General features: G+C 42.1%; 4 protein-coding genes across 21 annotated transcripts in view; 3 read left to right on the top strand and 1 right to left on the bottom strand.

Annotated features, from left to right (window-relative positions):
• Window positions 1-1131: 1131 nt before the first annotated feature.
• spsb3a (splA/ryanodine receptor domain and SOCS box containing 3a) lies at window positions 1132-7203 on the top strand. Of its 4 annotated transcripts, none has more exons than XM_084372374.1 (7): window positions 1132-1189; window positions 2249-2462; window positions 2896-3076; window positions 3299-3486; window positions 3639-3741; window positions 3840-3965; window positions 4468-7203. In XM_084372374.1, the coding sequence occupies exons 2-7, from the start codon at window positions 2337-2339 to the stop codon at window positions 4857-4859; spliced, it is 1116 nt and encodes a 371-aa protein (XP_084228500.1). In that variant the 5' UTR covers window positions 1132-1189; window positions 2249-2336; the 3' UTR covers window positions 4860-7203. The 4 variants fall into 4 exon arrangements, with proteins under 4 accessions (XP_084228500.1, XP_084228498.1, XP_084228497.1 ...); XM_084372372.1 differs by lacking the exon at window positions 1132-1189 and adding an exon at window positions 1210-1469 and having other exon boundaries at window positions 2233-2462; XM_084372371.1 differs by lacking the exon at window positions 1132-1189 and adding an exon at window positions 1210-1469.
• Window positions 7204-8078: 875 nt separating this feature from the next.
• mrps34 (mitochondrial ribosomal protein S34) lies at window positions 8079-9619 on the top strand. Its single transcript, XM_084370556.1, has 4 exons — window positions 8079-8153; window positions 8441-8807; window positions 8903-8945; window positions 9098-9619. The coding sequence occupies exons 2-4, from the start codon at window positions 8490-8492 to the stop codon at window positions 9400-9402; spliced, it is 666 nt and encodes a 221-aa protein (XP_084226682.1). The 5' UTR covers window positions 8079-8153; window positions 8441-8489; the 3' UTR covers window positions 9403-9619.
• A 1153-nt stretch (window positions 9620-10772) lies between these two features.
• Window positions 10773-14205, top strand: nme3 (NME/NM23 nucleoside diphosphate kinase 3). 3 transcript variants are annotated; one of them, XM_084370390.1, is made up of 7 exons: window positions 10801-10885; window positions 10977-11431; window positions 12181-12311; window positions 12442-12543; window positions 12729-12841; window positions 13063-13182; window positions 14045-14205. In XM_084370390.1, the coding sequence occupies exons 2-6, from the start codon at window positions 11350-11352 to the stop codon at window positions 13178-13180; spliced, it is 546 nt and encodes a 181-aa protein (XP_084226516.1). In that variant the 5' UTR covers window positions 10801-10885; window positions 10977-11349; the 3' UTR covers window positions 13181-13182; window positions 14045-14205. The 3 variants fall into 3 exon arrangements, with proteins under 3 accessions (XP_084226517.1, XP_084226516.1, XP_084226515.1); XM_084370389.1 differs by having other exon boundaries at window positions 10803-10885; window positions 13063-14205; XM_084370391.1 differs by lacking the exon at window positions 10977-11431 and having other exon boundaries at window positions 10773-10885; window positions 13063-14205.
• Window positions 14206-14252: 47 nt separating this feature from the next.
• Window positions 14253-23672, bottom strand: part of mapk8ip3 (mitogen-activated protein kinase 8 interacting protein 3) — a 28658-nt gene continuing 19238 nt past the window's right edge. For 7 of the 13 annotated variants that reach the window (XM_084371530.1, XM_084371531.1, XM_084371520.1 and 4 more), the window contains 17 exons: window positions 23410-23569; window positions 22721-22771; window positions 21634-21723; window positions 20838-20993; window positions 20481-20646; window positions 20025-20222; window positions 19748-19925; window positions 19544-19663; window positions 19173-19253; window positions 19017-19084; window positions 18667-18815; window positions 18395-18566; window positions 17923-18036; window positions 17036-17074; window positions 16350-16514; window positions 16105-16251; window positions 14253-15718 (listed from right to left, as the gene is read on the bottom strand). In XM_084371530.1, the coding sequence (XP_084227656.1) occupies window positions 15591-15718; window positions 16105-16251; window positions 16350-16514; window positions 17036-17074; window positions 17923-18036; window positions 18395-18566; window positions 18667-18815; window positions 19017-19084; window positions 19173-19253; window positions 19544-19663; window positions 19748-19925; window positions 20025-20222; window positions 20481-20646; window positions 20838-20993; window positions 21634-21723; window positions 22721-22771; window positions 23410-23569 (2182 nt within the window). In that variant the 3' untranslated portion in view covers window positions 14253-15590. The remainder of the gene's footprint in view (window positions 15719-16104; window positions 16252-16349; window positions 16515-17035; window positions 17075-17922; window positions 18037-18394; window positions 18567-18666; window positions 18816-19016; window positions 19085-19172; window positions 19254-19543; window positions 19664-19747; window positions 19926-20024; window positions 20223-20480; window positions 20647-20837; window positions 20994-21633; window positions 21724-22720; window positions 22772-23409; window positions 23570-23672) is intronic. The other 6 variants (XM_084371521.1, XM_084371522.1, XM_084371528.1 and 3 more) reach the window with 2 other exon arrangements.

Genomic DNA, 23672 nt, shown 5'->3' on the forward strand with positions numbered 1-23672 from the left:
CATTGAGGACAAATGAGGATGAATTTGACTGATACTGTGCACCTTTGTGATGATGTAAATGTAAAACAAGCCTGTAGATCCTCTGAGCTACAAATATCTGTTGCTGCTACTGCTGAAGCAAGCGAGGAGAATGTTTTATGATAAAATGCCTTTAAAACAAAGATACCCACATGTACAAGCTAACTTTGTGTTCAGTGTGTACAATATATCAGTAATAATGATTGAATATAATACATTCAGTAGTGGAAAGTAACCAAGTACATTTACTCAAGTACTAAAGTACAATTTTGAGATATTAAGTATATGTATTTTGTTTTGTTTTGTTTTATACTTCTACATTAGCAACATTTCAGTATCATACTTTTTACTCCGCTACATCAATTTAACTATAGCTACAGTTCCTACTCACTGTTCAGTTTAGGATCTTACCCACAAAATATATGAAAAGTTTATAAAATAGATGATAATAGATGAACCTATCAAACACACGTAATGTACATACAGTACAACCACAAATATAACTATAGAAAACTGAAAAGAAGCATGCAGCATAATGAATATTTCTACTTTTAGAAATACTTTAAAGGATAGGTTTGTCATTTTTCCAGTCTGTCTTAAAACATTAGTCAGTTGCCCACATGTACATTGAAAAAACATAAACATTTTTGTATTACATTTCAATGAGATTGTACGATAAAGGCTGTTATAACATGTGACAGCCAAAGTCTGTTCACCATGCTGCCACCGGGCAAAAGATACAGAAGTATCTGCTGCTGTACCACCAGACTAAAGAGCAGCTTAATTCCCAAAGACTCCTGAACTCATCCTCAACACTCCACTGCAAAAACAAAAAAGTGGCAATTTCAAACCAAAAAGACAAATTAATATTTTGGAAGATATCCACTTCATTTGTCTAACCCTGCTGCCTCATCTTAGCTTCACACAGACATTTGAACACTTTTCTTTCTTTTCTTTTTTGTGTGTGCACAAGTGTGTAAGTCCTTGAGGAGGTGATATTTAATAGGCACAATATGAACAGGAGGAAGATAAACCAGTTTTAATATTCATAAAGGAACCTGATCAATTGTGTCTAGACAGACTTGAAAAAATGTGAACCTATCCTTTAATACTTTGTTGCTACTGGTAATGGAGTTGACATTGTACTGGTACTTCTACTTAAGTAAAACATGTAAGTATCCCGTAGCTGTGATGACAGGAGTGTTTGAAGTGTAGTGAAAACTTCCTGGCTGTGAAGGAGGCTTTGCTGTGAGCTCCTGCAGAGAGACTGCCTGCCTGTTATTGTTTACGGTCGGACTAATGTAAAGTAGGTCATGGAAAAGGGGAAGCTCCGCTAGCTACTCAGTCAGTTGTCGTGTGAAAACGATCCAGCAGCAGGTGTCCTCAAGCAACAACGTCTCTGCGGTGTTGTCGATGCTTTCCCGTGAATGCTGGTTGTGAACAACAGGCAGGTAATGTTAACGCTATCCTTTAATCCAGCGCTGATAGCTGCACGCAGCTAACGAAGCTAACTAGCTACTTCATGCTAGGTCTGAATCTGCATCGCTAGCCCAAGTTGTTCTGCCTCTGGCAACCGTTTTTTTACGACATGGGTAATAAACCGTGAACGCAAGATAGCCAGTGACACCTCCCAGTGTGTTGAGGTGTATACACATGTGTAACCAGCAGTCTGACCTTGTTATAGCCTGCTAACATGTTAATGCAGCGCCGTTCAACCATGGTGCGAGCGCTGGCTGCCCCTGTTAGCTAGGCTAGGTGGCTAACTGAAGCGAGGTAGGAAAACAGCATCGCACATTAGAGGATAATAATAATTGTACTGATGATGGAAATGATCTACAGGCCAGGACTAGACTTCTAACTGCTAGTTATTGTTAAGTTAAGTAGTTACATGATGTGTAAGTGACTGTCATCCTACAGAGAGTCGGTGTCCGTGGGATGTTAAGGTAAAATGTTGCCCCAAAAAGTGTCTCAGTGGGCTAAACTGCATTTGGCAATATTTCTCATAAGGATGTGCCAAATGTTAATGGTGAGATTAACAATATGAAGAAATCCCTAAATTATGTCATACACCTTATTAGATTCAGAGGACACGGATTGCATGAAGCAACAACCAGAAATACAACAAAAAACAATCCAGGTTATATGTGCCACATAAGTCTTCAGTGTCCATGCCTCTCAACATATGTGTGTGTGTGTATATGTGTATATATGTAGTCTTTTTGTATTTCAGCAACTAGACAGATGCTGGTCTTCCAACGTCTGGATTGAAACCTGATCCGACTGTCAGGCTCTTCTGCTGGTGAGACTCTGTTGCTGCCATGTCCAGGCGAAGCAGGAACAGTCGTGCATGGCGATATGTTTGGGGTGGGATACGGCGGGATGCTGATGCCCGGGCGCTTGTGCTGGCCTCTGAAAGTGAAGAATGGAGCTACGACCGCCTAGAGGTAAGCATACAGTGGCTGTTGTCTTCCACGGACCTACAGCTCTGAGCAGATAAGATTTGTTGGTGTCACATGATGCCACTTGTTTACACTCCAGGGAGGAGATTGGATGTGTCATCATGAGGAGGCAAAATTCACCTCAGAAAGCCAAGTCAAACTAACAGCCTCTTATTTGCCTACGGCCATAATAAACAGTGTGTGTTTGTTGATACTAATGTCTGCTGTTTGCATGCGTTGTATCAACACAAATATTGTTTCTACAGAAAGGAATTCAACATAATGCCTGCGTTTTACTATCAAATTTCAGAGATGCATATATTTTCCAATCCAGTGCCCAATTCTAGCAGCCTGACATGAGAGGCAGCGCCGTCTTGTTACATAAGAAGTGCGGCTGACATTTGCATTTGGTCTTTCTATCTATATTGTTGCTCTCCAGTACAGTGATTCAGACTCCGAGGCAGACTTTTCAGCAGTAATGGTCCCTCCAGTCCCCAGTGCAGTGCCTGTCACCGGAGAGTCCTACTGTGGCTGCGATTCACAGGCAGACACCAGCTACAACCCTCGCCTGCGAGGTTTTCACCAAGTGAAAGACTGCCACTGTGGGGAAGATGACCAAGGTACAAGGCAACTGCTGCATTTCATTATAAGCTGATATGTTAAATGATCTTATTTCAGTTACAACAACAATTTTGTTATCTTTAACCGAGCTCTGTGATTTGTTCACATACAGATTATATGAATAAAGTTTTTTCTTTGCTAGTTGACTGAAGGTAAAATGTCAGTTTCTTTTATCGTTAGCCTTGAATAAAGAGATAATGGAATGACTTCTGTTGTTTCAGAGTTTGATTGGGTGTGGGATGCCAACAGCCGATCAACAGCAACATTACTGAGCTGCGACAATCGCAAAGTGAACTTCCACTCTGAATACAGCTGTGGTACAGCAGCAATCCGTGGCTCCAAGGAGCTGGCCGAAGGGCAGCACTTCTGGGAAATCAAGATGACGTCCCCAGTGTATGGAACAGACATGGTAAACCTCAGCTCTGTTGACCTGCTCTTATTATGTAAATGAACTTTTCTAAAGGCATACAAAGGTAGAGCAAATGTTTTGTGTGAGACAAAAGATGAATTCATGCTGAGAAAGGGTTTCTTGTCTCTAAAGTGTTGTTAACTTCTTCACAGATGGTTGGCATCGGCACTTCTGATGTCAATCTAGACAAATACAGACACACATTCTGCAGCCTGTTGGGAAAAGATACAGACAGCTGGGGTCTGTCTTACACTGGTAAGCTTAGCACAACATGCTATGATGTAGCAGTAACTTCTCACAATAGTTACTGTAAAAGTTAGACTTCTAGTCAATATTTGACTTCTTTTTGACAGGCTTGTTGCATCATAAAGGAGACAAGATGAACTTCTCCTCCCGGTTTGGACAGGGATCCATCATCGGAGTCCATCTGGACACGTGGCACGGCACACTCACTTTCTTCAAGAATCGCAAGTGTATAGGTTAGTATTGAATTGAATTGCAATGAGCCTTTAACAAGATGGATTAAAACAATGTTGACACGGTTGTTACTGATAATATTGCCCAATATGGCAACGGTCTGTACCCCGCTGTCAACATTGTTTTCATGTGAGGGCAAGCCAAGAATACTGCAACACTAAACATGAGTGGTGTGATTTGAATGAGTGCATGTGAATTTTATTACATTGACAAAGAAAGTATTTGACATGAATCTGTCACATCTGACTGATACTGGTCTGGCATATTGGATCGTTTACGAACCTTAAAAATTTGCCTGAATCATGTCTTTGATATTTATTTATTTATTTATTTATTTATTTATATAAAAACAAAGTGGAGAACCTGACCCATATGGCCATATGTATGAAGCATATCTGTGTACACATCTGTTAGTGGGGACTGTACAAACTACCCCACAGAAAGTCATTGTAGTAAGATATCACACATGAACATAAACACTCTGTTTATGTTTTCTTGATCTAGGTGTTGCTGCCACAGAGCTACAGAATAAGAGGTTTTATCCGATGGCGTGCTCCACGGCAGCAAAGAGCAGCATGAAGGTGATCAGATCTTGCTCTGCACCCACCTCCCTGCTCTACCTCTGCTGTGCTCGCCTTCGCCAGCTGCTGCCGGACTGTATAGACACCCTGGACGTGTTGCCACTGCCACCAGGCCTTCGTCAGTTGCTCCACAACAAACTGGGTTGGGTGCTCAGTCTCAATGGTGGTGCCACAGAGGAAACCCCGGAAGAGCCTGAGCGCCCCTCATGCTTGTCCGTCCCCCCATTGGCTGGACCGTCGTCCTCTGAGAGTGACTCAGAGGGTTGTACGTCTGACCCCGAAGCCTGTCAGAGGAAGAGATGCCGCTGGACATGACTGGACGGCTCCAATCCTACCTCCTCTTAAACACTGGTAGACGTTACTGTCCTAAGGCATCTAATCTAGTGTTTCCTACCTGCCGCAAACTTTCCTCAACATCCGTGTTGTCCAGTAGTGAAGAAAGTAACGGAGTGGTACGTAGGAGGAAAACTGTGATGGCGGTATTACTGCCTGCACGTCTTTACTGTGATCTTCTCTCATGCCATTCAGATGTCTTCATGCTCATCATACATTCAGTATCCAAACCAGCTTCGGTAATAAGTGAAAAAAAGTGGTGTTGTTTTGTTAGCAAGCATAACTTGTTGCCATGCGTCTATGGGGATTAGTGAGCAGATGCAGGGACAGCCTGTACAGTCTAACACTGAAGTCATGTGTGGCCAAATTCTGATGGTCATCGTGGCATATTTACAAAAAGGGGGTTTTAAAAAAAAAAAATGAGAGACTGGATTTTTTCTGTGTTTTCATCTTGTATGCAGATATTGTATATTGTTCTCAATCTAAATGATATCAGTGCATTATCAAAGTAATCTTTTACCTGTTTTACTGGCATCTGCTATTTTCTGTTAGGTTGCCAAAGTGAGAATCAGTTGAAGAGTGTCCCATGAGTGGGACAGACAGGAAGTGACACGCCATAGGTCATAGTCTTTATTTCTTACACACAGGTTACAGCTGTAAAGCAAAGACAGATCAAAAACTTAAGAAATGTTAGAAGGTGGTGGGATGAACCTGAATGTACTTTTAGTCCTCCAAAAATGAAAATACTCCGAACAACTAATGCACCTATGATTTTTCATCAGATTATTCCTGTTTCTTGAGAAAAAGAAAAAAGTTGAATATGTTATATTTATGGCAACATCCATCTGTCACCAGCTTTTCAAAATCTCTTTTTGAATCCTTATGAACTAAAGTATGGATTTCCTATTTTCTAAAAGATGTAAGTAAGGCAGTATACATTGTTATTTAGTGTAGCTCTTTTTAAATCTCATCACGAGACAGTATGTCACTCAGAAGAGACTGCCACACATTGTCACACAGTAAATTGCCATCGCTGTTACACCTTATCATTATGTAATACTTTTTAAATTCCTAGTTTCTTGGAAAAAATATGAGATTATGAACAGTTTTAATGTTAAACTCATTTGTACTTTATGCAAGGGTGTTCTTTTGGTGTTTCCAAGGCCTTTTTTCCATCTCTTCCTCTAAGAAAAACCTTTTAGTATCAAACGCTCAGCCCGTTGGCCAAATAGATTGCTGTAAAAAGTTCCTTGTTTCCCCATGAAATTATTCACAGCAGAAAATTAGTTTCAATATAGTTATTGTAACTTCTCACACTGCTCCTGCAGCATGGCTTACCTCTCAGCTCTCTGTGCATATGCTTGGTGTGTTTCTAACAATATTCTTTTAAACATGGCTAAAATCACAGTTTACATGTTGCACTATAGCCTGAAGCTGCAGATTCAGCCATATTTTGTCATGACTACATATTTAAGAATATATCAAGTACATGAAAGGACAGTTAAAATGTGGATTATGCTGCAGGAGTGGTTTGACACAGTTCTGTGGATGTACTGAACCTCATTTAAAAAAACATTTTTACAGTCACCTTTCAAGTCAACATGGGCTGAGTGGTGTTAAGATCAGTTTAAGTATTAACTAATCTTGAATGACTGAGGAGGGGATCATACCCGTGGGTCAGATATGTAAATAATTTTAGTTTTTAGTTTCTTTGGAGTAACAAACCATAATTATACAGATATTAAAGTAGTGTTTGACCCAGGTGTTGAAGTTAAACAGTATGCCAACTGCTGCCTCAGTCACCGGTGTTTGATCACTTTCTCTCCTCACGGTCTTGGTTTAAGTAGATGCACACAAAGACTTAAGGTACTATGCAACACAAGCATCTTATGTGATGATGGTTTTCAGAAGTAACGGGTGTTTTAGGATATTATGATGGAGGCGCAGACACGACGACAGTGGTGAAGGCACCAGAGGACCATGCTCATTAGTCCTGAGTAGTGTCAGTGTGACACGACACACTTAATTCTGTCCAGTTGTGTAATGATCACTCAGATTGATCCCTATAGATCTTGTAATGTAGCCACCAAGAGGTTAGCCGTAGTACAGCAGATGAATTCTCTGTCTTATTTCACAGTATTTGTCTTCACATCGATGCATCCAAGCACTTTTTCTTACTGTTATACTGTAAATAGAAAAAAAAATCTAAGTGTCTCTTCTATAACATGTCATATTAATAATACTGTATGTGAAGCCCTTTACTCGCCTTTTTCTGTATAACTTATCAGCATGATTTTCAGCTGAAAATAAATGAATGCTAAATATGCACAAAGGACTGGATGTGTTATTAATTACTACGGAAACTGGTACCAAGGAAATTTCAAAATGTCAAATTCTTTAGGGGTCAGCTTCAATGCTTTAAGTTTGAATTGCTTTTTTAAACTTTTCATTCGACATAAAATATTGCAGCAGCACTTTAAATCAGTAGAAAAATGAAAAAAGCTTAGAAATACTTGGAATATGATATTTTTCTTTTTGAGTACAACATTTCCTGAGTGAAATGAGCAACTGAAACACAAGTAACATTCTTTTTTTGTGTGTCAAAAATCACATGTAATCAATATAAAATTATATTTTTATTGTATTCATAGCAGAGTGGAGAATGCTCTGAAACACTTGTACCTTCATAAAATGTACAGAAATATAACTGCTATATTGAACAGTTAGCAGAATAAATCTAACATCAAAAAATCCAATTGATAGGAACATTTTAGAGGGTTTTGGCGATGGTGCTGCTATGGAGTGACTTGAACTCAGGATTTTGTGTTTTTATTTTTTTATTAACATTTTACTATCTGTTTTTGTTTGTTTGTTTGTTTTATGCCTTTTCACTTTTATTTCTATTTATCCAGATGTTTTTATTTTACCTCAAAAATCCTCACTAATAATATAAATCAGTACAAAGGCCAACACTGTAATTTATTAAAGTAATGACAATTTTGGAGACTACATCAAACGCAAAGCACTAGCCTTTGATTTAACACGTATTTGGAAATTATGCAGAAATTATTTAAAGATTATTAAATAGCAATTTTATGTAATTACTCGGCACCTGTAGCTATAATTATTGATGTGTTTTCAGTTTTCTACTGAATTTACCTCATGCGGAACAAAAGAAGGCACTGGCGTATTCACCCGGAATTCTTCGCGGTCGGACCAAGTGAGCGGAAGTAGTGTTCGTTGCTTGCGGAGGTCAAGTGGAAGTGGGACATTGAGGTATTTTTAATTTCAGGTGTTTGCGGAGTTTCAGCATTGTCGATATCTCATCTAAAGTAAATTAAAAGACATTTGTTGGCATAATTGTACGAAGCGACTGTATAATGTGTTGTTAGCATCAACGGTAGCTAACAGGTTGGTAGCCTCGTTCCATCAGGACCAGTAATGGGTCCATGGCCAGAACATGTTTTATGCTCTCCACTGACAATCCATGATGGCAGCTTTACGTGAATTATCAATTATTAATTTAAGATAAAACTTCCATGAATCATTGTATTCTCTTGCAGAACAAACACTGACCAGTGTGGACTGAGGAGCAGCTCCTATACATCAAACATGGCGAAGAAAAAGCGACTTCGCCTCATAGCAGAAATGGCCCGGAAGATCCGGGCGTACCGGGAGCTCAAGTCCCGGCCGCGGGAGTCCCAGAAGTTCGCCCTGGACTATGAGACGATGAGGCGGCCTCTAACAGGGAAGATGCTGCCTGTTCTGACCTGGCAGGATGTCCGCAGGGAGAGTCGCCTCTTCTCTGTGTTGGCAGGCATGAGGATGTTCGGGGTCGGTCGCCTCTTTACCCGCAAGTCCTGGCTGGAGGACCACCCAGAGCCCAGCTACTGGGAGATCACCAAGGTCAAGGTGGACTACACGGCACAGGTGAGAGAGATGTCAGTCTAAGTGCAGACCTGAGTGATAAACATGACTGGTTTGGCATCTGTAATCAAATGACACCTGATTCTTGTGATTTCTAGAACATGGATCATGGCAAAGCATGGGGGGTCCTCACCTACAAAGGTAAGCCTGGACCTTGTTTATTGGTTTATAACGCAACACTGATGTTGTGTGTCCTTTTTGGGGTTCAAAAAGAGTGAAACATATAATGGAAATTTAGAGTGAAAAACACTTTGAAACAACATTCTGACATATTGCATTTTTTTCTTTCACAGGAAAAAAGGAGAGTGAGGTCAAAGAGGTGGACAAGGTGATGTACCATGACTGGCGCCAGGTTCCCAAATACATGGAGCAGCAGTTGAAGGACTTTAAACCACTCCCTGAGCCGCCCGTACAGTACGTCCCCTTCCCTCCCCTGCTCCGCGCCATGATGCTGGCCGAACACAAGAAAGCATTTGGCCGCGTATTGGCCGAGGAGCCGGCTTTGCCTTTAATGAGGGACACCCTGCTCAACAAAGACTATTTCAACAAGCAGGAACAAGAGAGGCAGAGGCAGAGGACAGAGGGGACAGCGGTGTGATACTCCTGGTTCAGAAGACGAAAATCTTGGACACTTTGGACAAAATCAGTGTTAACAGAAGTCATAACTTCTTCTGTCCAAGTACACTGGAAGCCCTCGCCTAAATGTCTGGCTAAATACTGGATAATCAGTTCTCTGCTATTTTCATCTGAAGCAGGCCTCTCTATGTAAATGTATCTGTGTGATGTGGTAAATATAAAATTTGGGATCAAATATAGCTGTGATCACTGGATTGTCATTCTTTGTGCCTGCCTTATTGAGTACTTTATAGACTACTTCTTTGAGGTAATTACAGCCTTATAGCACTGGGAATGAACAGTAAACACTTAACAGATATGACTGCAGACTGATATTTTAACACTTTGAAATCAACTTTTTTGTTCCACCAGAAAAAAGGACCTGCTTGTCAGCTTGTAATAATCTGCAGTAGCCTACATTTGTTGCTAAATGTTGTACTACCATTTTAAATACTGTAGGAGTCACTAAAGATTCTACATTCATATTTCTACAGTGTTCTTGATGTCCATGCTCAGGGTTCGGGTCTCAGATTAAACACTCAAAACAATTACAAAGCTGCATCCCTGACACAGGGTGACCTATGTATTTAGTCTATAGGGAATGTTATGTCACCGTGGTTCATTTTCTGGTCCTACAGTAGCTGGCAAACTATTTTAATGAATGCAGGCTTGTCAAATTTCCCAACAAATTGAGCAAGGAATGTCTCCTGCACTTAATAATTTTCTAATAAGTGCTAACATCTAGCTAATCACCCAAATTAGACTTGAATCAAAGCGTAACTGGCACCTATCGTGATTTTACAAAGGACAGCTCACTTAACTACTGTGCTAAATATAAGCCTGACAAAACCTGTCTACAGTCTGCATTTTAATTTGGGAGCACAGCACAGCTGTAGCCTAAATTGTATTACAGCAAGTTAAGGCTTAGCTACTAGAACAGAGCATCATTATTTAATGAAACAGTTGAGACAAAATAAGAAAAGATAAGCGTTTATTGGTGTCCATAGAGAAAATTCAAGTGGTTCAACAGCACAAAGAGTGTAAATATAAAATATATAAATTAATAACTGCAGATAGAGATGGGGAAAAAAGAAAAATCAGTTTATGAAATAAAAACAAGAATAGAAATGAAATATGTAAATATGTATTTTAATTTTTAAAATACATATGAATGACTTAGCCACAAAGCAGCACTATGTCAAAAGTAAATATGGCAATCACCAACACTCTGCAAAATAATAAATCAAAGTTTCATTTAATCGTTTCTAACTTTTTGTCTTTTCTCGGCTTCCACACATTTTGCACATGATTCGCGCCACGTGCCCGCGCTTTGGAGCGTTCCTAAGCAACGTGCGTGCTGACGTGCGTGCGTACGTCCTCCTTCCCTCCCTGCTCAAGTGTGCTCCGTCCACCGGCCACAATGATCTGCCTGTTTCTGTCTATATTCGCCTACTTCTTTCAGTCAGGTTGGTGTTTTATCTGTTTGTACTTCACGTATCATTCAGTTTGAGTGTCTCTCTGGATTTTATGCTCACAGTTTCCACCATGTGTGAGCAGGAGACTCACCGGACCTCGGCTAGCTAGAAGAGGAGCAGAGTCAACCGGTGAAACAATGTTGTCTGTCAGCCTCCGGTAACTTTGAGTGGGCTCATAACTAATTTAATGCTAAAAAGAGGCAGAGTAGAGTCGTTCGGCTTTGAAGTGTGACTATTAATACTCAAACTGTCTGCGTGTGACTCCCCTAGCGTTACATTTGACGTGGCTAACGTTACTTTATGTAGCTACCAGCATATGTCCTCCTCACTGTGAAATAAGTTGATTCATCGTCCTATTAATAGCTCCTGTGGTAGTGCGCTGCCATTGGTGCCTCCAGGATTCATGTGGAGCCTGTGAGCGCTGATAGGCTGCTGCCTGCAGGAGGAGAGCTGCAATGGGGCCGAGAAAAAGGTCACGCAGAGATCTGCAAGAACTTGGAGATTTGGTGGTTAAACATGCGAGGATTGAAGAATCTGGTGAGATGAAATAAAGGCAAAAAATGAGTGAGATCCAGCCTGCTAAGAGTGAGAGGTTTGTGGCAAAAAAGTGTTGTGAAAGTGTAGGGTTCATACATACTCCCTGCTGGGTGAGGGGACTAGATTTTTCCAACGCAAGTCTTCTGGCAGAGGCCTGAAAGTGATATGTGTGAATCGATCAGTGGCTCGTAAAACTAACAGATAGCAGGCAACATTTGTGGTGACGCATGTATAGTTCAAACCTGTGTTTGCTCTGCTGCATGGGATGGTTTCGATGTGTGTATCCACAGGGTGAAGAGTGTGACACAGGCATGCACAACTCACCTGTCAGCTACATACAACATACATACATTGTCAACTATCAGATTAATCACCAACTATTATGATGACTTATTAATCAGTTTGGGAAAACATGAGAATTCTCTAATCCCATCTTCTTATATGTGACTATTTTCTGGTTTCTTCCTCTGTGACAGTAAATTGAATATATTTGGGTTGTGGACATAACAAGACATTTGAGTACTCCATGTTGGGCTTTAGGAAACGCTGACTTTATTCACCATTTTCTGACATTTCACGGACCAAACAACAAAATGTATTAATCGAGAAAATAATAAACAGATTAATTGACGGTGAAAATAATCGTTAGTTGCATCCCTAGTCTGTACCAAGGTGCATGCAAGCTGTTCTGGGTCGTGTGTGGTGGCCATTGTTGTTGGCTTTACCTTCATTTTCACCGTGTGTTCTAGGCTGGACTGGTGTGAATGAGCGCACCTTCATCGCTGTCAAACCAGATGGCGTGCAGCGGAAACTGGTGGGCGAAATCATGCGCCGCTTTGAGAGGAGAGGGTTCAAGCTGGTGGGCCTCAAACTTGTGCAGGTATTTGGGTTGTCTGTCTTGTTATTCTCCCTTCATACTCCAAAACGGTCCAAATATATAATCGTGGCTAATATAATACATTAATTATATTTTTGACATTTTAATTTAATACGTCTCTCTTGTGTGTCAGGCATCTGAGAGTCTTCTCAGGGATCACTACTGGGACCTGAGGGGTAAGCCTTTCTTCAGGGATCTGATCAGCTACATGAGCTCTGGACCAATCGTAGCAATGGTGAGATTCTCCCTACTGCACGCGTGACCACATGACATTACAGGCTTTCAGAGATTTGGATGTCTTTTGACTAATCACTTGTTGTTTTATAGATCTATAAATGAAAAGACTGAAGCAAAGAAGCTCATGTTGAGACAGTATTGTTCTGCATGCTCTGGTCATGTCCATTTTCTGTGTTTGTTCAGGTGTGGGAGGGTTTGGACGTGGTCAAGACAGCACGTATGATGTTGGGAGAGACGAACCCTGCAGACTCTCTGCCTGGAACCATCCGAGGAGACTACTGTGTGGAAGTGGGCAGGTAAGATTCAGATCCCTCTTCTTCTCTCCTAATAATTTACTAGTCTCATTAATTCTCCGACTCGAAAACTTGCAGATAAAAGTGTCAAAGTAATGTCACTGTAGCCATCATCATCATAAATGGATTGTTTTTTTTATTCCTTTCTGTTATGCGTCGATCAGCTTTTGTTATGTTTAGTTTCTGTCGATCCTGTCCTGAACATGGTTGTGTGGACGTTGCAGGAATGTGATCCACGGCAGCGACTCGGTGGAGAGCGCCCAGAAGGAAATCCCTCTGTGGTTTCGTCAGAACGAGCTTCACTGCTGGGAGGACAACAGCAGCCACTGGATCTACAACTGAAGGTCTGCGTGTGCTGCACCACACCATCCTGTGTTCTTTTATATGTGTCATTACAAGACGGATGACATCATACCTCTGATGAATATTTTTGTTTTGGCTTTAGTAGCTTGTAGCCACACAGGAGAGGACGTTTCATTGCTGTCTTGCTGCTGCTGTTTTCATAAAATGCATTTTTTTTAACTGAGGTGAGATGTCTTTAAAAAGCAGACGTGCACTAAGTGAGCAATAACTTGATCAGTAAACTGACAGTTCTCTTCCATTGTAGTTTTTGTTTAGTGCAGAACACTAGATCATGTTTACAGTTTTTGAGCAATAAGCTTGGAATGTGGAGCAATAAAAGGTCACGATTCATATTTTTCATAAGGTTGAATAGTTGAATTTAAACCCACACTCATTTCTATTTAAGAGTACAGGAAACGTGTGTGTAAGGTATTTAAGTTTACACAAATCACCGAATGTCATAAATTGTTTACCAGCTCATCTTGTTTTGGATGCAGTTCTCACTGAATTTTGCACATCATGCAAATATCCTGTTTTTTGTCACTTGCAAAACTCTTTGCAGTTTTCATGATCGTGAAAGATCAGCCAAAATGTGCATGTTTCCCCTGTAATAGTCCTTGCAATGAAAACCCAACAACATGGGAAGAATTAACCAACAACACTAACACAATTATTGCCTTGTTACAGTCATGATGTTCAGTTTCCTGTACCTTTTTTTAAATTTTTTTTTTATTCAAATTCTGTATTGGTTTAAAGCAAATCACTTGGGACTACTTGAATGTAAAGGGTAGAAGTTTTGAAATATGATTAACTAAAGCTTAAGACGCACATCGCTCTGATTATGGTGTTGAAACGTCATTTCAGGCTCAAATCAAAGAGGAACGGCGCTGAAATGTCTTCTTTTGTTCGACAAAAGTGTCACTTTACCAGTTGCCACTTTTGTCACATTCAGGCTTTTCTAAAATACCATGATGCTGTACGAAATTATATGAAAATTGTCCAAAACAATAAATTATAAACTTTAATCAGTTATGTTTCTTTTTTGTAAAATAAGACATCCACACACCAAGTGTACGTTTTTTCAGCACACAAATATGTTTAATATTTAATCCACACAGATAGAGATCAATGCATGAATTTCCATACTGAACAAAGAGGATGGGCTTCAGTGTGTCTGGAGATTTACAATAATCCCTGTACACATGATGACGACACTTCACTGGTCACCTGCTTTACACCGAACCGTCTGATCAACAGCCAGTCAGACGAGAGAGAGGAGTCTCGGACTGAACCCTCGACACATTACACTTGACCCCCTTCGACTGCTTTAATAACCTTGTTCACACGACTCCAGCATGTCTCTTTTACATCAGGCAGCTGCACCAGATATTTCCTGTCTTTTGGGGTCTGTTGCCGCACACTAAGTCAAGAGGGTTTTTCTTAAATCAGGGTAGAAAATGAGCAAACATCAATAATCGAACCGCTTTAAATGACGTGACTGCAGGACTGGATGCAAAATATTTCAAGTAACGGCTCAAAAAGCTCAGATTTCTATGCTGAATTCGATGCAACTTTACATTTATTCCACGTCGTCGTACCTTCACTTACCCTAAAGTGTTTCACAAACCCAATTACCATCCACTACAATCTGAAAGCCAAAACAAGACTTCTGTACTGTATGCTCTCATTGGATTTAAATTCTCTCACAAACAGTCAAAGATTGATCCATAAACACCTGACATCTGCATCCATTAACTCCATTTAGACAGGCTCCACATCATGGCACAAATGGATATGCATTGCTGATTGGCTGTTAGAAAAATCAGACAGATTTCTGGTGGAAATGCAAGTCAGTGTTGTCATTCATAATTTCTGTACCTGCTGTTCTTTTTTACTTTTGGTACAATTGATGCACGTTGGGGCTTTGCTTTAAGACGAGGTGGAGGTTTCACAGATGACAAACTAAGTGGAGGAAGAAGAAGAGGAGGAGGAGTAACTCTGGGGCAGATGCAGGACAATTGAGGTAAATATAGGAGCAGATACAGTGTGCTTACAGGGTGAATATAAGATCGATACAGAGGAGGGAGGTAGTTATGAGGCTGGGTTACAAGGCTCATGAAGATAGTTACAATGCCCTGGGTGGGACAGAAACAGGATGGCAGGCAGATTACTAGATCAGAGGAGGTACTTACAAGGCATTAAAGTTACAAGGTGACGGGGCAGGAGGGGATATAATAGTTACAAGGGGACGATATACGGCTTCGAGGGTCGTTTTAGAGCCAAGAGGGGGAACTTTTACATGACCGGAGGATAATTACAAGGTTTTGGGTGGCTGGAAGCTTTTCGGGGGAGAAGGAGGGAGATTTCTTTAAGGAGATGAGTGGGTGAGGTGTTAAAGCAGATCCAGGTGTCACTCGGGTATGTAAGACACCTGCCAGACGATGATGTGGCTCCGCTCAGCTTTGCAAACGGCAGGTTTCATCTGCGAAGCTACGACGGCGGTCTCTCCTTCCTCCGTCTCATCATCCTCTCCATCTCCTGGGGAAACACACAAGTTAAGAGTTGTTCTACCAATGATAAGCTTTATTGTGATGATATTATGTTAAAGTATATTTTTGTCTTTTCTGTATTTTCTAGACCAACACTTCAACTTCATACATTGTATTTGTTTTGTTTTACATAGAATTTTGCTTTTATTATGTCAACTGAGCCAGTACAGCAACATCAGCACTGCTATCAACAAACATCAACTTTTCATTATTGTATTTTGAAATTTTATGGGAAGTCTTAATAGATTTTGCTAAATATACAGATATTTATCTTTTTTACACCCTGTGTCCCTAATGACACAGCTTGGGTGTTTTCAGCGCTACACAGCTTTACCTAATCTGTGTGTGCGGTGTCAAGTTTGTGCGATTGCTCACCTATGCGGAAGTCGATGTAGCCCTCTCCTCCACTCAGCACCAACACATTATGAACACTCTGGGCCTCCGTCTCTTGTGGCGCTGTTGAGCCCTGACCCTCTGACGGACTGTCTAGCACGCTGCCGTTCAGGGTGGCCAGAACATTGCCTGTCACACACACACATCAAAAAACAAAAGAGGTTAAAGACTAGAAAATGTGAACAGTCTGTAATATCAGCAGACAGGCAGACGGGCTTTGTGCCTACCGGGGACAGAGACGAAGAACTTGACAGCATCGCGGTGTCCATGGAAGCAGAGCTGGGCCTGTGCCATGGAGCAGTAGGGGATGAAGCTGCCGGTGCTCTTCTCAGAGCCGTCGTCACCGTACACGTGGATCACTCCACTGGACGATGTAGGAGAAACCTTATTGGCTGAGAGGGGAGAAACCCAGCGGTAAGACACTAACCAACCAGGATTTTTTCCTTTGCAAATCATATTTGGAAGCATGGTGCAGGAAAAAAAAAAAAAAAATCCAGAAAAAACACCCACAAAATCCACATACAGTATTTCCACAGATGAACTGAAAATAAGAAGTGTTTTCAGAACATTTCAAAGACAGCTGAAGCACACCTCCTGCATGCAATGGATCTGCTTACATACAAAATGATCTTTTAGTCATTTATTGCATCAATGACTGTTGATTTATAAATAGCATGCAAAGCAACCAATGAGTAAACAGTAAAACATTAAATCATTGCACACAGAATGCTTTCAGTGGCCTTCAGCTTCATGTTCACAGATAAAAGAGGACTAACTGAGTGCCTGATTTGTGTCTCCATTCACATCTTAACTACTTAAAGAAACAGAACACTTTAGTCTTAGGACATAAAGGTCTGACTGGGTGAGAAAAGGTAGATCACAACAGCAGGAGGGAGGGAGCGCTCCCACTTACCCCTCACACCAAGGAGCTGTCCCCGGTGAAGGACCACCGCTATCAGAGGAGGAGGAGGAGGAGGAGGAGGTTTGGAGGAGAGTGGAGGAGAAAGAGGAGAGTAACAGTAACAGTTATGACTGAGATTGTCATTAAAGAGGTGAAACCACTGAGGGGAGACAGGAAGGTGGAAAGAAAGACGGGGAGTTTAAGGGAAGAAGAGGATGTACACTAAAGAAGGATACATATAAACAGCACCGCAGTATGTGAGGCTGTGTTTGAAGCTGCTGTTAGTTTCTACAGTATTAGCTCATTTTCAGATCTAAATAGTAAAAAATGTGCAGAGGTATGTCTCATTTGCCTCAAATTCAGGAATCCAGGAATAGAACCTCGTCCTACACGTCATGATTTAGTGATCTAAATACAAAATGTGGAGTAACCACATGGTGGTGCTCCTGGATTCAGATCCACGCCTAAAACGTATTACTTCTGTTGAAAAGTTTTTGAGATATCCTGCTGAATTACATCAAAACAGACAAACAAGGAACAACCTGATGGCTCACCTGGTAGCACAAGGGCCCCATGTACAGAGTCCTCAGCAGCAGCCTGGGTTTGATTTCGGCCTGCGACCCTTTGCTGCATGTCTTCCTCTCGCTCTCTCCCCCCTACTGTCTAAGTGTCACTGCTGTCCTACCTCAATAAAGGTTATAAGCTCCAAAATAATTAACTTTGCCTCAAGGGGATCTTGGATCTTTGATTATAAAGCAGGTCTAGTTGCTACATAAATACTATTAAAGTATCAAAACGCTCAATCCACGGAGAAACGCGTTACCATCAGGCAGACACTGTTTGGATTTTTATTTTAAACGGCGCTCACTATTGTTGCAAGCTGAATAAAAGAAACTCACTCTCTGTCAGTGGGATGGAGATGATCACACCGTTTCCAGTTCCAACCCAGAGACGATTTCCACCAATCAGGAGTGCTGTGATTCGCACAAAAGAGAAGCCCAGCTTGCCAGTGCCTGTGAAGTACAACCAGAGTCTGTTAGAGTCAAAATTATTCAATTAAATTAAAGTCACCGATCAAAATGCTGGTGATTACAAAGGGTTAGGGTTATGTAGAAAATAACACTGATTCTGTTGTTTTGCCAGTTTTTTCTCGCCACTGTTTCCAAGTTCTTGCTAATGGGGGACTGTTGGGTCTCTGTAAATTAAGGAGTACAGTTTAGACCTTCTCTAATTCACAAGTGTAACTTATATTGTGAATTGACACAATACAGAGGGGGACCAAAAATATTCACAAAACACAAAATAAAAATTCAGATATGTCACATAAACAATCAAGTTAAACGCTAATATATCCTAATATCACACTCTCACCCAGCATCTTGCTGACGTATGGCTCAATGTCCACATCCTGGAGGTGCTGGTGTGTGTGTGCATGGTAGAGACGCAGGGTTGAGTCTAGCCGGATCGACACCCACACACCGTCGCCGATCCACGCCAGCTGCCGCACCTGACTCTCCCTACGGGGATGGGCATCGAAGGACTTCTACAGAGCAGGAAATCAGCTCATTATTTCACTTAAAAAATAGTCAGTGGAAATTGCTGCTACACGAAAGACCAAGGCTGATTGTTGGATTCAAACTCACCTCGATCTGCATGCTCTTAGGCTGGATGACGTGGATCTTGTTCTTGTAGCCGCACCAGACTTTATCATGGACCACAGCCATGCAGCGGATGGAGTGATGAGGTCGACCGAGGTCCATAAGGTGGTAGTTAGACAAATCCCACTGGCCGTCTGTTGTCAAAACCAGACACACACACAGAATAATAATTAATATAGTCTAAACAAAAGACATCTGGAGACAGTTTTGGTGATTTCGTTCTAAATAATGGCAACGCTGAAACTCAAGGCTGTTTTTCTTAGTTCCTGGGACCAACTAGAAGTTTGCTGTATGTTAGCTCTGTCAAAACAAATATTAAAAAACAAACAAAATACCTTCTGATCTGTGGAATATGGCGAGGGTCCCGTCAGCGAGGGCAACCAGCACACGACCTTTCACATGCCTGCAATTAAGAATGTAGACAGAAACTGTTGGAGTGACTGAAATCCACAAAGAAAAATTTTAGCTTTTTGACCGTCGTCGGCACTTACACCAGACTGAGCACAGAGTCTTTGAGTTTGATGGAGTGGAGACACTTCTTCCAGTTTCCAACCGCTGAGTGGACGTAGAGCCTTGAGGGAGAACAGAGGCAAGATACTCCAGAGCAAAACCAGACTGCATACAGAGTTCAAAAGAAGCATTGTCATGATATTTATATATCGTCATATGTGCATCTTAGATGGAAGGTACAAGCACTCTTTCTGGAAATCTTCCCATCCAGAGTGGGATCTTTTCTTGTAAAATTAAAGAGGTCTCAAAATATAAGTTTGCACTGTGAGCAAGGTACGGAAATGATTGCACTGTGGGGTTTTATGTATTGTGTGTCTCCAGAAGTTGTGCGGAGTTCTGCTGAAAGACTTACCAGCCGTTCTGGGCCCCGAGCCACATAGTGGGGGCCACGCTGGTGTAGTTCTTGGTGTCTTCGCCTCCGTCCTCTGACTCTGTAGTGTGAGAAGTTTCCTCTTTGGACTGACCTGTGCTCCTGTGTGGACGGACGACAAACACAGTTATTTAGCCATGCGTTCCTCATGACTGACTTCATAAGGACAGGGCTTGTAGCTCCTACCTGTCAGAGCCGTCTGCTGGACGAGGCTGGGGATCGGTGAAGACATGCTCGGTGAACGGTCCTGGAGGTCCCAGCTCTGTTTGGCCTGCCGTCGATTCAGGAACCTCGGTGGCCTCGGTGGCCTCCTCCGCTGACTGGGCGGGGTGAATCTTCCCGTTCATGGGGGGAGCAGTGGGGGCTGAAGCACAACCGGCATTGAAATAAATAAACAAACTGGTGGGTTTGACGCATTTCTATGATAACAAAAAGATGAAGGGAGTGTTAAGGATGTGCCCACCTTGTCCTTTGTCCATTATGGGAGTGTCGGTACGTGAGGAACAGTTGCTACGGGCAACGCTGCAGTTGGTGGCACAGCCTACGAGAGTGATACCAGCCAGCATGCCCTCCACGCTGCCGGTGTCCTCTCCTCCACCTGCTCCACCGTCACCTGGATCCAACACGATCTCTCCCGCTGGATAGTCGCTCTCGCTGGCCGCTGGATACAAACACACACACACATATTAACACACATTTCTGAATTAATAACAACAACCTGATGACGATTTACAGATACAGCTGTTGATTTACAATCTGATAACTGGATATTAAACACTGGTAAATAAGAAATGACAATTTGCATTTTTATTTTGTATAGTTCAGAGATAATATTAATATAAGAGACTTTGAGTAAAAAGTAATTCCCTTCAACATACAGATTCAGAAGAACTATGGGGGGTTTGACGGGAACTTTCACCTGGCACACTGGAGATGCAGAGCACGTGAGCGTTGCAGACGTTGAACTGGTCAACCAGTGAGCCTGGCTGGTTGGCGTCGATGATGACCACCTTGCTGGCAGAGTGGGTGCTGGTGAGGATCCACACTCGACTGCTCATCGTGTCTGTTTCCTGGAGCTCCTTCGACTGGGTGAGCAGGGGAGGGAGGGAGAGAGGAGGCAACAGGGTTTTAACACAATCACGACTAACTGAGAAAGGACAGAAATCGTATTTCTGAGGGGTTTAATGAATTATGCTCCATGGAAACTTTTTTAAAAATGTATCCCTGACATGTGATTCTTCCACATCTGTGATACATTTTAGCCGAGTCTGCCTACCTTCCTCTTCTCTGGGGAGCTGTGGCTGCTCTTCCTGCCCGCTCCATCCTCCTCAGCGTGCAGGGGGTCGCTGCTGCCTGACAGTGCTTTGGCCGGTACTGACTCCTGACTGCTGACTCTCCATCCTGTCAGGTCCACCCCAGCTGCACACCACAACTACAAGCATGTGCGCACACAAACACACACACACACACACACACACACACACACACACACACACACACACACACACACACAAATAATTTAAAAATATGTAATCAGGGATTGAAGTGCCACCCGGACACTTGTGAGTTTCTCACAAACAAAGACCATGTTCTGAACCAGTTTACCCTACACGTTGGGTGATGAAGCATTAGGCCTCAAAGAGACTTTGCAATCTTATTTGGGACACATTTATGCTGAATTTTTGGCCTAATGTCACCCCAAAGCAGCCTGACTGACCCTCTGCTTTCACTAGCCGTCCCTGTAAGTGCCCTTTGATGGACTAAGTGCTTAATTCCTACTATGACATGTCCTTAGGTCAAGAATGCTCTTTAAACTCAGTGTGGCTCAAAGACTCATCCAACGCTGTAGAGGACTGGCTGTTGAGGTACTGAAGTATTCAGAATATACGGTAGTTTCTGGTCTACAGCTGCCTAAATCGGTTAGTTTGTGTAATTGTGAGTTTTCAATGAATCTGAACTAATCCTTTAAAACACAGAGGTCACTCAATCTAACTTAAAAGGCAGCAGCAGATCAGGTAAAATTGCCCAACTGCACAGTTACGGTTGTTCATATGACAGAAAACGGTCGTCACCTTCCTATTGGGGTCCTTCTCCACCAGAGGACGGCAGTACACCGGGACGGGCACATTCTTCATGCGGTTGTCCTCCTTCTCATTATTGGCCTAAAAGCAGAGGTGATAAGAGGTCAGGAGGTGAGCAAAGAGGTGAATTATTGTCTGGTTCCATCAAAATCCCCTAAATTACTGTTCACTAATGAAAAGCAGGAACATTCAGAGAATGTGTATGTACTGTATACATGTACAGCACATACACAGCAGGCATTAACGGAGAAAATCCACTGGAAACAGTAAGCTGTGATGTTATAACTTCTATTTTTTCCCAGGATGCCACTGGACCAAAGACCATCTCTGCCTCTTCTATACTAGATTTATCTTTGCTGATTGCTGCTTCAAGAAAGAATCCACTCTTTGATTTTGGCACCAATATTTGATCCTTATTTCCGATTTCACCTATTAAACTCCATCTTAGCTGTACTGGAAATATCCTGATGCAACATCACGCTGTCACCAGAAAAAGAAAAGACTAATTTATGTCATTACTCAGCAACTTTTAAGCGCTAGAGAGTGGATTTTTTCCTTTAAAGAAACTCTGAGATCAAAGCAGGAGTCAGTAAATGATGAGGGCATCAGTGTTGAGGTTGAGGCAGGTTGAGACAGACAGAGGTTAAAGGGTTAAAAACGTTGTAACAACATTGGCAGAGGGAGAGAGGATTAGATAAAATCAACTCCACAGAGACGGGAGTTTATCAGAGAGACGCAGTCAGAAGGTCTGTGTGTGTTCGTGTGTGTCTGTGAGAAACGTTTTGTCATGTCATGCCTCAAAATGAAAAATTTCATGCATTTCCAGAGTTGCGTTTCACGGCAAAGTTGTACTCAGATCATCTTTTATTTACAAAAAATCTAATTTTATTAAGAACTTTCACATGGAGCTGACAGTGCAGAGTACAGAAAATGCCATCTTGATTATCTGAACATGTATTCAGTGTTTTGTCTGGTATTAGACATCCACTGCTATCTAGGGGTCGAGGATTTTAGGGGGAGGTTTAAAGGGAGGGGAAGCCATAAAGGCGCATGCTGGCGCTCTGTCGGTCTCACTTGCCTGTTGTCTCTTCAGCGGGCTGTCCTGAGCGGTCTCCGTCTGACCTCCAGTCTGTGGGAGACCAAAGTTAGAACCACCTGCCTGCTGACACACTCTGCCCATCTGGACTGATCCAGCTGCACAGGGTCTGCCAGCCATGCTGTTAAATTATGTTTATGCTTGAAACCAACGTTGGAAAGACTGAGAGCTGCTATTCTTACAGGTGTTTGTTTAAGGTTAAGGCACATTTTTCTTATTGTCTTAGGTGTGCTGTCCCTCCGCTCAGTTCTAGCTGTCATATCGAAAATTAATTGGTGGACAATGAGCAAAAATCCTGCAAGTCTTCTCACAACATAAACAGAAAAAAAGATCAAAACATCATGAAAGAGTACGATAGCTTGTTATTTGCTAGGATAATGTTTAATCCCCTTTACTTTCACATGTAAGAATGTAAGATTTTGAACTGAAAATGATGTTTAGAAACAAGTCGGTCATATATCACACTTTGTTAACCTGTGAAGAAGTCAGCGAGTATACGAAGACGTCACTTAAGGCTTTGGAAAAACATCCCCAGCATTCTTCACATTTTTTTTGGACATTAAAAAAACGATTAATCGACTAATTGTGAAAATAACGGGTCGATTAATCGATAATTAAATAAATTGCCAGGTGCAGCCCTTGGTAGGTTGGGGTTGTGTGTGTGTGTGTACCTGTTTTAAGCGAGACGGCACGCTCCAGCCACAGGCCTGCATGATGCCGTCATCGCGGCGCATGTGCTCACGGACCTGCCGGTACTGTTCACGCCGCTGCTCTCGGCGGGCCAACAGTGCCGAGTCACTGAGGAGAGACGCAACACCATTACTGGCCAGTCTGAAAGCAACGGGGAGGGACGGAGGGGAAGAGAGAAAGAGCGAAGCGTTAGCAGCCTGGCCAGCCAGCAGCAAGAGAGGAAGAGATGAAAAGATGAGAGGAG

The sequence above is a fragment of the Pagrus pagrus genome (assembly GCF_965226575.1).
Source record: "Pagrus pagrus genome assembly, chromosome: 13".
Classification (NCBI taxonomy): domain Eukaryota; kingdom Metazoa; phylum Chordata; class Actinopteri; order Spariformes; family Sparidae; genus Pagrus; species Pagrus pagrus.